Source organism: Pongo pygmaeus, chromosome X (assembly GCF_028885625.2).
Source record: "Pongo pygmaeus isolate AG05252 chromosome X, NHGRI_mPonPyg2-v2.0_pri, whole genome shotgun sequence".
In the NCBI taxonomy this organism is placed as follows: domain Eukaryota; kingdom Metazoa; phylum Chordata; class Mammalia; order Primates; family Hominidae; genus Pongo; species Pongo pygmaeus.
In genome coordinates, this window is record NC_072396.2 from 25467501 (window position 1) to 25481204 (window position 13704).

Consider the following 13704-nt stretch of genomic DNA (forward strand, 5'->3'; position numbering starts at 1 on the left):
TACTACCGATCATGAGAAAGGTACGTTAAAATACTGTAATTACCTTTGAGTTTAAAGTGGAAATTTGCATTATAAAAGCCAGACCTACTGTGTCAGGCTGTTCATGCAGCATCACATTGCTGTCTCAGAAGCAGGCCGTGGGGGCCTATGTGAACACAGGGATCCCCTGCACGATGGGCGGTGGCATAGGAATCCCCAGCTTTGGCCCCCACAGCCTGTTTCACATTGTTCCCTATTAAAGCAAGGCTTTGGGGGAGGAATAGTACAAAAAGGACTCTTTAAATGCTATATTTTGAAAATGCTATTTTCTACAGAGTTTAGTAATTGTAATAAAATAAGCATAGGCAACGTGATCATTGGGCTTACAAAAACCAGATATTACCACAAAAAAATAGACCTGGAGTGTGTCTCTGCTGTTTGCTAAAAGCCTGGGTTCGTTTTGAGAGAGGGATGAGGTGGAGTTCCTTTATTGACTCCATCCTAAGAGAGTGTATAGGTGCCTCAGCCGGTATGATCAGCTGTTGCATGGAACCCTCGGCACTCGGCATTTCGTTATACAAGACTTGTAGGCACTGTGGGACTTAATGGGTCTGGGAAAAGCTTTGTTACATAACTTAAAGTATTTGAAAATGTCATGACAACTGCATGTTTGGTTTTTTTTCTCCTACCTGAAAATCACATTGACAACTTTTCTATTACCTGTGAAAAATTAAAAAGGCAAATTTACACATTTTTCTTATTAGTTACCTACAGAGTGTTTATGTTGTTTGTCAGCGAGCATCAATTCAACGTTTTCTTGGTCGGTACTAGGGCTGGAAACAACCGCAATGACATTAAAAACCTACAACTATTGCTAGATTTCCCCACATAAGAATCCCCGTGCTGCCCTTGATTTGTTCTCACTGTTTTTAATTCCAGTCATAATTGACTTGTTTTTCCATCCACAAGATAGGCTAGAAATTATTTTTTAAATGCCTTGACTTATTTGGTTTTGCTGTCCTTGGAGAGAAAGCATTTTACAACTGATGGAGAAGCTGGTTCAGATATTAGTATCTTATCTCTAGATGTTCAACAAGGACTTGAGCTATCTCCACAGCATATTTTCCATGAATTAGTAAAATTTATACAGAGAATAAATTTCTTCTGCCTATTAATAACTAAGTTTTAGAACTTTTATTCATGGTCAATGTCTAGCCCATATATACTTGTAATATCATTTACAGCTGTTTTTCTTTTATCCCCAAGGACCTTTCCTAAAGACAGTTATGAGTTGAGAAAATTAAGTACTGATTATCTGAACGCATTATCTGTTTCCATCAGGTCTGTTACCTCTTTCTGGATATCAGTATATTAGAACCTGTTCCCCCATTACTTCTCTTTTTTTGAGACAGAGTCTTCCTCTGTTGCCCAGGCTGGAGTGCAGTGGCACGATCTCAGCTCACTGCAGCCTCCGCCTTCCGGATTAAAATGATTCTCCTGCCTCAGCCTCCCAAGTAGCTGGGATTATAGGCATGTGCCACCACACCTGGCCAATTTTTGTATTTCTAGTAGAGAGGGGGTTTCACCTTGTTGGCCAGGCTGGCCTCAAACCCCTGACCTCAGGTGATCTGCCTGCCTCAGCCTCCCAAAGTGCTGGGATTACAGGCGTGAGCCACTGTGCCTGGCCAGCCCATTATTTCTTTCTAAATCTATCCATCCTAGATTGTTTTCTATATGTTATTTGAGGGGAAAGATTCCTCTTCCCTATATGGCTCTAAAATTCTTATCTGAGAGGCAGAATCAGTCTTTTATGATCAGCAATTTTCAAAAAGTCTGGCAACTCTAGGAGGCATGTAGAGGAGTGATCTGGAAAGTCACTGGAGATTTAGCCCATCCTCTTAGAGGACATTGAGAGTGCATATTATTACACCCACAGAAAATAAGAGGAAATAAGTAGCCGCTTGGAAGCCTCTTGCTTGGCTAAAAGGGAAAAGTATTGACAGGATCTGTACACTCAGAGTTTACTGTAGTCCCATTTCACAAGTTTAAGAATCAGTACACTTTTTTTATTGTTTGTATCTAATAATATACTACCCAGCAATTCGGGGCAAAAATGGCATTGACTTATCAATGGGTTCTTTTACATGTCAGAGGGCTAAAGAAAATAAGACGAGAAGAGAAAAAAATATATATGACTGAAGGAACTTCATGAAATGTTCCAAGAGCCCTTTTGTTTTATTTATTGAATTTTACCTATTGAAACTCTTTGAGTTTCCTGCTGTTTATTTATTATTCCTGAATTACAGTTTGGGAATGAGTGAATTAGCTGAAATTTACATGCTCCAGGCATTTTCAGATCATGCAGTAATGCTAAGTGGTATTAGGGTATTCATAAGTGGTGGGATATAAACCAAAACTTCGGGGCACACTTCCCAAGAGCAGAGGTTTCCTAACACATGACATCTGATAAGCCCTCTCCTAAGAGTCACCTGGGGCATATTAAAAACCCAAATCTGTAGATCCTGTGTCCACAGATTCTAATTCAGAAGATGTTGGGGGTAGAGCTTAGGAAGCTGTAATTTTTTGAAAATTCCCCCAGATAATTCTGACGTGCAGCCAAGTTTAAGAACCCCTCTCCTGGGCGCTCTAAAGACATAGTTGGATGGTTTCTAAATAAAAGACAATTGAATGCAAGGTCATAGTTCATAGGGAACAATGGGGGAACAAGAATATTCTTCTAGTAGAGAGGAGAACAATTATAGGGGAAAACACCATAAGTTTAAAATAATCTAACAAGTAGAATTGACTTCTCACTTTATAAGTTGGAGTGAATTCTCTTTTGATTTGCTATTCAAGGGAGACCTGCTATTAAAATGAGTTTAAAATCTAAGGGAACTGGAGGGCAAATATATTTATTCAATTTGGACCATGGCCAGAACACCAGTAGATGTTAACATCAAAAGTCCTGTGAAAAATGACAGTCGTTACACACAGTTATATTATTGAGAATGGAGTCTAAGTGTCTTCTGTCAACAAGTGCCCTGTAACTGGCGTGTGAACTATTTACTGTAGACTCTCCTTTACTGTCAGTACCTAGCAACATTTCCTTCACTAAGATTGTTTTACCATTTCCATCATAAAGCCCATATTTTAAGGGTTGTAACTGGATGGTGGTTTTAATTTTTGTTTGAAACTTGGCAATTTGACTTAGAAAAACATGTACAAATTATTTGAAAGAGGTTTATTTTTATGGTGAAAAGTAGCTCTTGTCAAAGCTTTTTCTCTGCTTTTCTTTCAAACAAAAGTTTACAGACCATTAGTCCATAATGTGAATTAACCCCATTTGATATTTTTTTCTTCCTTTAAAATGGTAAAGGACTGTTATTCACGTTGGTGAAGTGTTTACTGCATATTTGCTGTAACTCCATTACATTTTTAAAATCTTATTTCTGTGGGACTTTGGCATTATTATTGTAACTGCTCCAGAATGTACACAGATGGCATAATGGATTCAAAGGCGGTTTTACAGGAACATAGGGGCAGTCTATGAAGTAAAAATCCATTTCCAGGATGGCAGCATGAAATGGTCCCATTTGGCTGCCTCATCCTGTGGTGCCTTGGCCTGAGTAGGGGTAAGTGAACAGTTTAGGGGAAACCTGAATCAGTTCAAATCTAAATCTCCTTAAAAATGCAGGAAGAAAAAAGTCTCTTAGTGTTCTCAACTGAACCTTTGTTGTTGTTTATTCAGCAACAGTAAAAACAATTTGTTTATATATAGTTCCTATTATGTGTTGAGTGACATTCCTCATGTCAGAGGAACAAAGGTGGATGGCCAACACTCTCTGCCCTGGAGGAGCTTAGAGTCCGTTGAAGAAAGACAGATTCAGCAACAACTAAGTGTGGTATGGCCTGAGTGTCACCACCAATACGGTGAAATTATTTTGGAAGCAAAGAGAGGGAGCCACTAACTGCTTTTTTACTTCAGTGTTTGATCTTTCTTTAGTTCTAGAAAGAAACTTTTTTTTCTGTTTCTGTTCTCATTTAGTAGATGCTTCTCTCCTCATATTCTGTGTCAGCTATTAATAGTAAGATGGTGTATTCATTTGCTAGGACTGCTATAACAAAGTACCATGGATGGGGTGGCTTAACTATATTTCCTCACATTTCTGGAAGCTAGAAGTCTAAGAGCAAGGTGTCAGCAAGGTTGGTCTCTCCCCAACTTCTTTTTTTTTGAGACGGAGTCTCGCTTTGTCACCCAGGCTCGAGTGCAGTGGCGCGATCTTGGCTCACTGCAACCTCTGCCTCCTGGCTTCAAGCAATTTTCCCGCCTCAGCCTCCTGAGTAGCTGGGATTACAGGTGCACATCACCACGCCCAGCTAATTTTTGTATTTTTAGTAGAGATGGGGTTTCACCATGTTGGTCAGGTGGGTCTCAAACTCCTGATTTCGTGATCCGCTCGCCTCAGCCTCCCAAAGTGCTGGGATTACAGGCGTGAGCCACCACACCCGGCCAGGTCTCTCCTCAACTTCTAAGGAGCTATCTTCTCCCAGTGTCTTCCCTCTGTATCTAATCTCCTCTTCTTATACTGACACTGGTCATATTGGATTGGGTCCCACCCTAATGACCTCATTTTAACTTAATTCTTTGAAGGCCCTATACAGTCCATTCTAATACAGTCCACTCCAGATACAGTCTCATTCTAAGGTACAAAGGGTTAAGACTTCAACCCACCTTCAGTATGAATTTTGAGGGGGCACAATTCAGTCCATAACTGATGATCTACTTGAATTTCTTAATAAATTCCTTTGAACACTGCCAGAATTGGAACACTAGGATGTAGAATTCTGTTGAAGACAGAAATGGGAATTGCAGCATAGAGGCTAGCTAAAAGATGACGATTTACCCATAGGAGAAGTATCCATTGGAAAGCCTGACTTCCCAATGGGGGTCTCTTTAGGCCTAGATGGACTGTTCTTCAAGTCACCCTGTTTCTCACAAAGTGCTATGGGCAGCCTTGAGTGCCCCAGCCTCCTGAGCTGCACCTGCAAAGATTGCAGTTTTCTTGCTCCTCTCAACCAGGTGAAATCCCACATTCACTTCCCCTCTTGAGCCTCATATGCTTTCTTTTCTTTTTTTTTTTTCCTTAAACTTTTCAGTCTCTTGTAGTCTCTTTTCTTCTGTCTTTTCTTTAGGCCTGGTGGTAACATCTGTAGGCCCTCTTGTTTCCTAACATGCCATCCAGAAGAACTAGGCTGCCCCTTTTAAGGTACTTTATAGTTTTCTATTGTCCTTTCACGTGTGTAACACAAGTTCTCACAGTACTCCTGTGAGGCAGCAGTGGATTGTGCTCATTATATTGATGAAGAAATCAAAGTTACTAAAGTTCCTTGACATTTGCAGATTCAACGCTTGTCGCTTGAACTCTTTGCAAGTGATACTGAAGGTAGGTAACATGTTAGTGTGTGTTATTTTGCTGATGCCAGATTTAAATGGAACTGAAAGAATATCCAGTCACTTAACTAATGAGCAAGCCAAGCCAACTGCTCCTCACCCACACTGCCACGGGGTCCTGTTCTGTGTTCCCCATCAGCTAAGTAGTTACACTCATAAAGTACTAATAATTATATTACTTTGTGGAAAATGGTCTCCAAAACAAAGACAACAGCTAGTACCGAAAAGGGTCTTAAAAGGTAGTATTTTTTAAGCCAGAAAATAAGAGTTTTATGGAAGAAATTATATGCTTTAGTGTATATGGGAATTTGGAGATTTTGGAAAGTCTCAAGATGGGTCCCATTTCAGTGTTAAGGATTTCCGCTATATTTCCTGAACTGTTAAAGTGAAAGCAGGAAAGTTTCATCATGAAAGTAGCAAAGAGCCCCTGTGGTCCTCTCTAAGCTAGTTGACATCCTTAGAATTTACTTGGTTAAATCCTTAACAAAATATTAAAAAGAAGACTGTGTCAGAGAGCACCTGTCTGGTCCTTTTCTTCCTATTGCCACTTTTTGAAGCCCACTGGTTGTGTTTTTTTTTTTTATTTATTTTTTATTTTGAGACGGAGTCTCACTCTGTCGCCCAGGCTAGAGTGCAGTGGCGCGATCTTGGCTCACTACAAGCTCTGCCTCCCGGGTTCACGCCATTCTCCTGCCTCAGCCTCCCGAGTAGCTGGGACTACAGGCATCTGCCACCACGCCCGGCTAATTTTTTGTGTTTTTAGTAGAGATGGGGTTTCACCGTGTTAGTCAGGTTGGTCTCGATCTCCTGACCTTGTGATCCGCCCACCTCGGCCTCCCAAAGTGCTGGAATTACAGGCATGAGCCACCGTGCCCGGCCTGGTTGTGTTATTCCATCGAAAAACTTGCTGAATTTTGGGAACAAGCTTTTTCTGTTTTTAATAACTAATAACAGGTAAAGCACACACAAAACAATTCGCATCTATTCATTCTTCTTAAAATTATATTTTTTGTATTTGTGCAATTTTCTTTAGAAAAATAGATTTTAAGATAGGTAACTGTAAACTGCATTTTTAATTTCATTTTCTTACAAATAAAAAAATGATCTGAGGGTTTTTAAAAATTGTTTTTGATTAAGGGAATTTTTATGGTAGGAGGCTTTGACTTGACAGTTCAGAACATAGCTATCTGTTTATTATAAAGAAGTGATTGTAGAAATACGTAAAGAATTTTGGTAAGAAAAAAAGTGGTTTATATAATCTTGAGCCTCTGAGGGTTGTTATTGTTAGATATTACATAGGTTTAATCTTTAATGATAAAATACAAAACTAGATAACTTATGATTCTAATTTGTGGTGTATGTGCAAGGTAGAAAAATTAGTAAGGAACACTAGAATTTGTTACAGTTATCTCTAGGTGGATTATAGCTTTTCTTTTTCTTTATAATTTTATATATTTTCTACATTATATACTCTGAGCATGTACTGCTCTCATAACATGAAAAAAATTATAAGCACTAAAATGTTACAGAGAATGTTACTCAACTTGAAATAATTACCCAAATAATTTCACAATTGAGGGAAAAAAGAACATAGAAATGAACCCAAACCAGCTTTTTTTCTCTCCGTGTATTTTTTTCCAAGTCAAACCTAAGGCCTTGTTACTCCAAGTGTGATCAGTAACCCAGTAGCATAGGCATCACGTGGGAGCTTGTTAGAAATGCAAAATATCAGACCCACCCCAGACCTACTGCATCAGCATCTGCATTTTAACAAGATCCTCAGGTGATTCCTCCGCGTGTTAAAGTTTCAGAAGCACTGATCTAAGACACTCTCCCTTAATAACTAAAGCCTACTTCCACTTTATTCATTCATTGATTAGGGCTGTCCTTTTGGTAAAACTTTAAAACGACAACTATGCAGGCTACAGAAGGACTACCCAAGTTTAAGGTAGAATTCATATCACAACCTGGCCTTTTGAAATATGTTTTTATTAAGCTAAAAATGCAGTGGTCTGACAAGGGCTAAGAGAGGGGAAAAAAGCCAGAAAGCATGAGTTCTTCCACTTTGTTTCTTCGTAACTAGAAGGAACAAGGGAGAAGTAAATTAGGATTTTCAAAATAGCTTTCAGCTTTTTAAGATTAGTGGCTTATAAAAGAAAGAACTAAGGCCGGGCACAGTGGCTCATGCCTGTAATCCCAGCGCTTTGGGAGTGCTTTGGCAGGTGGATTACCTGAGGTCAGGAGTTTGAGACCAGCCTGGTCAACATGGTGAAACCGCCGTCTCTACTAAAAGTAAAAAAATTAGCCAGGCATGGTGGCACGTGCCTGTAATCCCAGCTACTCGGGAGGCTGAGGCAGGAGAATCGCTTGAACCCAGGAGATGGAGGTTGCAGTGAGCCAAGATCGCACCGTAGCACTCCAGCCTGGGCCACAGAGTGAGACTCCATCTCAATAAAAAAAGAACTGGAGTGTAGTTCTACACCCACTTCGTGTAAGGGCCGCTCTCTATGTGCCCAGAGTAAAGTTTCACCCTATCACTATATTCTGGACCTCATTACAACATTGATTTAGTAGTATTTTGTAAAGATTTCAAGACATTCAACTAGGTTCTTTTAATGGAAACAAGATTCTATTTCTTAAATTTTGCTACTGAAAAGTTTATTTTGAAATTTTCTTTTTCCTACTGTCACTGACTTTTCTGTGATGTTTTTATACTCACTACAAGAACGTGAAAGTTGGTATTGTCTGATGGCAGCATGGAGCCTGCTAACACTGGTTTATTTTTCTCTATGGATACTGCCTGTTTTGTTTTTGTTTTAACTCAAGATAACTTTACAGTGTGACAGAAGAGAAACTACATTTTCCAGGAAATGGTCACTTTAGTTGCTTTCCCCATAAGCAGAAGTGTCTTGGCTCTGTACATTTTCTGCCATCCTCTTCAAGATAGCTAAGTTAGTATATGAAAGTTGCCATATTTTGGAGCAGCCAGCTTCCAGATTCTAATTATGTGTCTTTAAGCCCATTTCTGTAAATATGCACTCAACGTTTGCACTTTTATGTACAAAGAGACTTAGAGGGTTTCTATGATAACAGATGTGTTACTCGTTCTATAAAATCATTTCCCATTATGTCTTTTTAGTGGGCCAAGTTCCTTTCCCCTTTTATAGTGACAAGTACAGCAACACAAGGGCTCTGCCATGTCTAGGTGATAATGTGGTTGATGGTCTGCATTTACAAAGCATATTGTCATTTTTTAGTAGGAAAAATACTAAAGATTGACAAGATTTTTTTATGTACTTCTTAAAAATATGCTTCTATCACCAATGATGAAAAAAAGAAACAATTCTCAAGCAGTTAAGCCATAATGTGAGCTAATCACTTTATTTTGAAGAAAAGTATTTTTAAACAGTTGAGCTAGTGAATTTACTTTTAAAATGTATTGTGCTTACACAGTAGATGGTTTTATTTCCATGATGTTTTTTACTACATAATTATACATCTTAATTACGTAATTACTATCATAATTATTATGTAATTGCATGTACTTCCACTAATTACAAAATCAGGAAGTGTAATTATCTAGTAAAAACTTTATGAAATTTCATGCACTAAAAGTTAGTTAAAAGGCTATTCCAGTGGTCTAGTGGAAGGCTTTCCATGGTTAGTCTTCTTAGTCATAACTTTAGTTTAGAGCTTGAACTCATAGGCCAGGACAAGGATAAGTGCCAACAGACCAACACTAAACTGAGTATTGTGGTATGGGTAAGATAGACTTTGTCCCTTGTGATTTAAAAAGTCAGAGAGCATTTTAATTTTTTTGTGACTATGGAATGTGGTAAGAATAATATCTAAATGTTTGAGGTAAGTACCACAAAAACTGTCAATGGAAAGGGCAGTTCTTTCTTAGGAAAGAATTGATTAATAGAATCAACAAGGCATTTAGGTTACACAACAGCAAGGTCTTCTATAATTCTGTAATGTGAATGGCTTATTTAATAGCTATCTCTGCCTTTAAAAGCAATAATAATATTCAGTTTTCTGTTTCTTCAGTTTGGAGAAGGTGTTTTTCCAGTTTGTGTTTATATTTATTAAGATATGAGCAAATGTATCAAGAGAGCATACTCCTTTCTACTACTTGATGTCAAAAGCAGCTTTTGAGACATAAACATAAGCACACAAACTTGTAACATCAGACCCTAAATAAAGACAGAAGGTTTAATTCAATAAAGCTATGATGCCTTTACCATTCAAAACGACATAAAAATTGCACAGTGAAACAATAGTCATGACAGCAAATTAGATATGACATCAAAATTACACTACAAAGAGAAATCCCAGAACCATTTTTGGTCTGTAGGAGTCTATTTTAGCCCAGGTTTAAAACCCAATCTAGAGGCTCTGTTTTATAATCTAAATAGGGTAATGTTGTAGAAGACTAATTGGAGGTTGGTTGAATTAATTGCACATCAATTAGGAGGAAAGGGCTTGTAATACTCATGGCAGAGAAGTGAGTAGATCCTTTAAGTATCATGATAGAATGTACTATGAGTTTCAGGAATTAATATTATCAGTATTTGTATAATATCTGTATAATCTATTACAACATGACCTAAATCAAGCACTTGGGGTTAGATACAGGTATACTAATTTCCTTCCCAAAATTAGTGCTTCTCACTAGAAATGTATTGAAACAGCCACTTAAAATGTATGAGTTATTTCTTTTAAAAATGTAGCCTTAAACATTAGAAGGTTCAGCTCAGAAGGAGAAGATACTCATTTTTTTCTTAAAACTTTCTAATGAAACACTCATTGTGGTATTACCAGTTATTGAATTTGTGACTTTTTTGTACTAGCTGAAATTTCCAATAAGTGTGAATTTTTTTAAAAAGTCAGTGAACGGTATGAAAATGCCAGTCCCATTTGCTTCAGGCAAATTAGAGGATTTATATTTATCCAGAATTGTTTCATGGTCTCAGAGATGTTTGGGATTTAAACAGATTTAGTCTGACTCTGCTATTTTTCTCTAGTAGTTAGGGGTTATTTTAAAATTGCATATTCTTTTCCTCTTGGGAATCTTTTCTCATTTACTTAGCCCAGAATTTAATGTCTTAATCATTTCTTATTTGCCTTAAGTCTATTGTGATAACATTTCTTCTCATGGTTTCAGAAGTGTTTATGCTCCCTCTATGAGACAGCACTGCCTCTCACGTTTCCTCTTAATCTTTTGTTTTTGTTTTGTTGGTTGGTATTTTTTGTTTTTTTTTTGTTTTTGTTTTTGTTTTTTTACTAGTGCTTGTACCATGCCAGAATAGCCCTTAATGGTTAAAAGCCAAGTGTTTACTTAATCCTCTTCTTTTCAATTATAATACAAATTTCATTTTGAAGCTGACGTTTAAACTGACATTGTTGTGTTCTGTTTTGCTTTCTTGCTTTTCATATGAATTGGCATATGTCTTCATTATCCTATAATTCTTGATAAATTTTTCATAATTATCTAAGGGAATCAACCGTAACTTTTGAAGTCTAATAATGTCCTTGTGATGTCTCCAGTAACTCTGTAGGCCCAGGCCAAGAACTGATGTTGATTTTCACATTATTAATCAGTGCCATTTATTATTTTATGCTGTACTATCTTGTTCATATAATGCTACCCTTCATATACAAAGAAAACCCATCATCAATTTGACTCATTCTTAAACTAGTTCTTCCTGTAGTGGTCATGAATTTATTTAGATCCATCTGCATTCTCTTATCTTGTGGCTAACAGGACGGTAACTAGACAGACTTAGTAGCCCATCATTGAATTAAATCAACACTGATTACATTCTCCCTGTATAAAGGCCCTGGGAAACCCTTCTCACCTTGGCCTGTGAGCCCTGCAAGCCCTAGCACCATCCCCTAGAGCTTAAGGCTTAAATAGTTCGTAGAAAGATAGATTTGCTGGCTAATTTTAGACACTGATGTACTTTTCTTGTTTTAAGAAATTATTGTAATTTCAAATAGGGTCAGAAAAGCAAGTCTGTGTGTAAGTCTGTTACTCTCTGTCCCCTCTTCGTGCCCTGCACCCTTGCCCAGTTTATTCAGCAAATATGTATTGGGTCTCTGTCCTATATGATATTGCTTCTAGAAGTACTAGTACTTCTGACCAATTGCTTATTCATGCATTCACCTCTAAATACCTCCTTTTTATAGGACTCTACTTTTGTGGAGAACATTCACAGCCATTATCTTTTACATTTTCCAGACAATTCCATGGCATACGGGTATGTAGTTGACACTTTTGAGATGAGAAACAACCCCAAAAGGATGAAATGACTCTCCCAAAGTAGCAAAGCTTAGAAGTGTTGAGAGCCCGGCTTTTCTTTCTGCCATATCACAGCTGCCCTGTTCTTAATCTATTAGGGAAACTTCAGCCTGAAGACAAGTAACTCAAATACAAGGGAATGGTATGAATTGCTGAGGGATCTCAGCATATAACTCAGGGAAGGTTTCCTGGTGGAGATTTCCTGAGTTGGGCCTTCAAGAGTATGTGAGATTTTAATAGGCACAGATGCAGACATGTAGTTTGAGACTAAGTTTTGCCTTTCTCACTTTTCTTTAAGTGCCCTATTTATCTTGCTTTTATAAAGGGAGAACCTCCTTTGACAAATGCATCATGATTTGAAAGCATATCTGAATTGCAAATTTCGTCTAAAAGTGCTTATTAAGAAGCAAATCTTTAAACTCAGGACTATAAGCTTAAAGGGCATTATTTTTTGAGATAGGGTCTCGCTCTGTCACCTAGGCTGGAGTTCAGTGGCACGATCTCTGCTCACTGCAGCCTCGACCTCCTGGGCTCAAGTGATCCTCCCATCCCAGTCCCCCGCCCCCAGTAGCTGAGACTACAGGTGCGTGTCACCACACCCAGCTAATTTTTGTATCTTTTTGTAGAGATGGGGTTTCACCATGTTGCCCAGGCTGGCCTCAAACTCCTGGACTCCAGCAATCCACCCGCCTTAGCCTCCCAAAGTGCTGGGATTATAGGTGTGAGTCACTGGGCCCGCTGTCCTTGAAGAGTATTCTCTCTTCACTCTCCACTCTCCACTGTAACCAGTGGTGGTGCTTTGAAAGAAATTGATCCATCCTACAGGATACATCTGTCAAAAGTGTATCAAAATGTTTTTCTGTCTTAAATAATTTAACTCAGAATATAATAATGTAAGTATTTTGACATGAAAATTTACATACTGTGATATACCCACTTATCTTAAAACAGACGTCTTTAACTATAAAGAAAAGAAGTGTGGTAAGACAAAACAAAATAGAAATTGGAATTAAATGGGATGACTGACAGACCAAACTAGTTTTATTTAGACAATAAAAATTAAAGTCCTGTTAGCATTATGACGAAAAAAATGTAAAAATGTTTTACTTAAAGCATGGCTAATTTTTTGTTGTGTTTTGTTTTTTCACTAACACCATGGTGAAAGTTTAAACATGTAAGACCTGTTTATGAAGTAAATGTTTACTGCTGAACTAATTCTTCAACTTTACTGGTATATTATACATTGCCTTACCAAAAAAAGACGATGCTGAAAAGTCAGTAAAATCCACAGTAAAAGAAAGCGTCTGAACAGTAGTCTGTCTTAGGAAATTATTCAACAGAGTGCACTCTGGTCTCTGTTAGTGAAGGCTTTATCACTTTTAACAAATAAGCCGCAGTAAATTTATTAGTATGCTACAAAGAAATTTTCAAAATAATTAAGACTAAACTACACTTGTCAAAATAAATGAATGAAATACAATTTTGAATCATCTTTCTTCACTTATTGCTCATTTGCATAATTCAGTAACTTACACAGGAGTCTTTCAGTCATTGGTGTGAATTAGCAAGGTTCTGCTATTCCTTGTTGTACGGCAGGAATTACACTACCATGTAATTAGCTATTCCAGACATGGACTAACGGGAAATACCAAAGGGCACAGCAAAATCTAAAGAGACAAGGCAGGGAATCTAAAGACAAGAGACAATCAAAGACACCCAACAAACTCAAGCTGGTAGACCACAGGGAATTTTGAATGAAGCCTCTTAATTTATTTTGAGAATAAGAAATCAGTAGTATGAGAGAAATCTCAACAAGATTAGCTGACTAAGCCTACTTAAAAAAAATATCTCTATAGTGCATGGTGCGCCAGGTTAACCACTCCTGTTTGTTAGTCTGTATACAGCTCAACAAATAGGCGGCAAAGCTTTTCATGGGTATATAGTGGCTTTCCATTGAGGTTTTCACTCT

The 13704-nt window shown here is 37.8% G+C and overlaps 1 protein-coding gene across 4 annotated transcripts in view; it reads left to right on the plus strand.

The window, feature by feature from the left end:
- The window catches only part of POLA1 (DNA polymerase alpha 1, catalytic subunit), a 304219-nt gene that overhangs the window by 237862 nt on the left and 52653 nt on the right, over window positions 1–13704 (plus strand). For 3 of the 4 annotated variants that reach the window (XM_054472674.2, XM_063659960.1, XM_054472675.2), the window contains one exon: window positions 1–20. This exon is cut by the window's left edge and continues 77 nt beyond it. In XM_054472674.2, coding sequence (XP_054328649.1) covers window positions 1–20 — 20 coding nt within the window. Of the gene's footprint in view, window positions 21–5380; window positions 5424–13704 lie in introns of all 4 variants that reach the window. The other variant, XM_063659961.1, reaches the window with a different exon arrangement.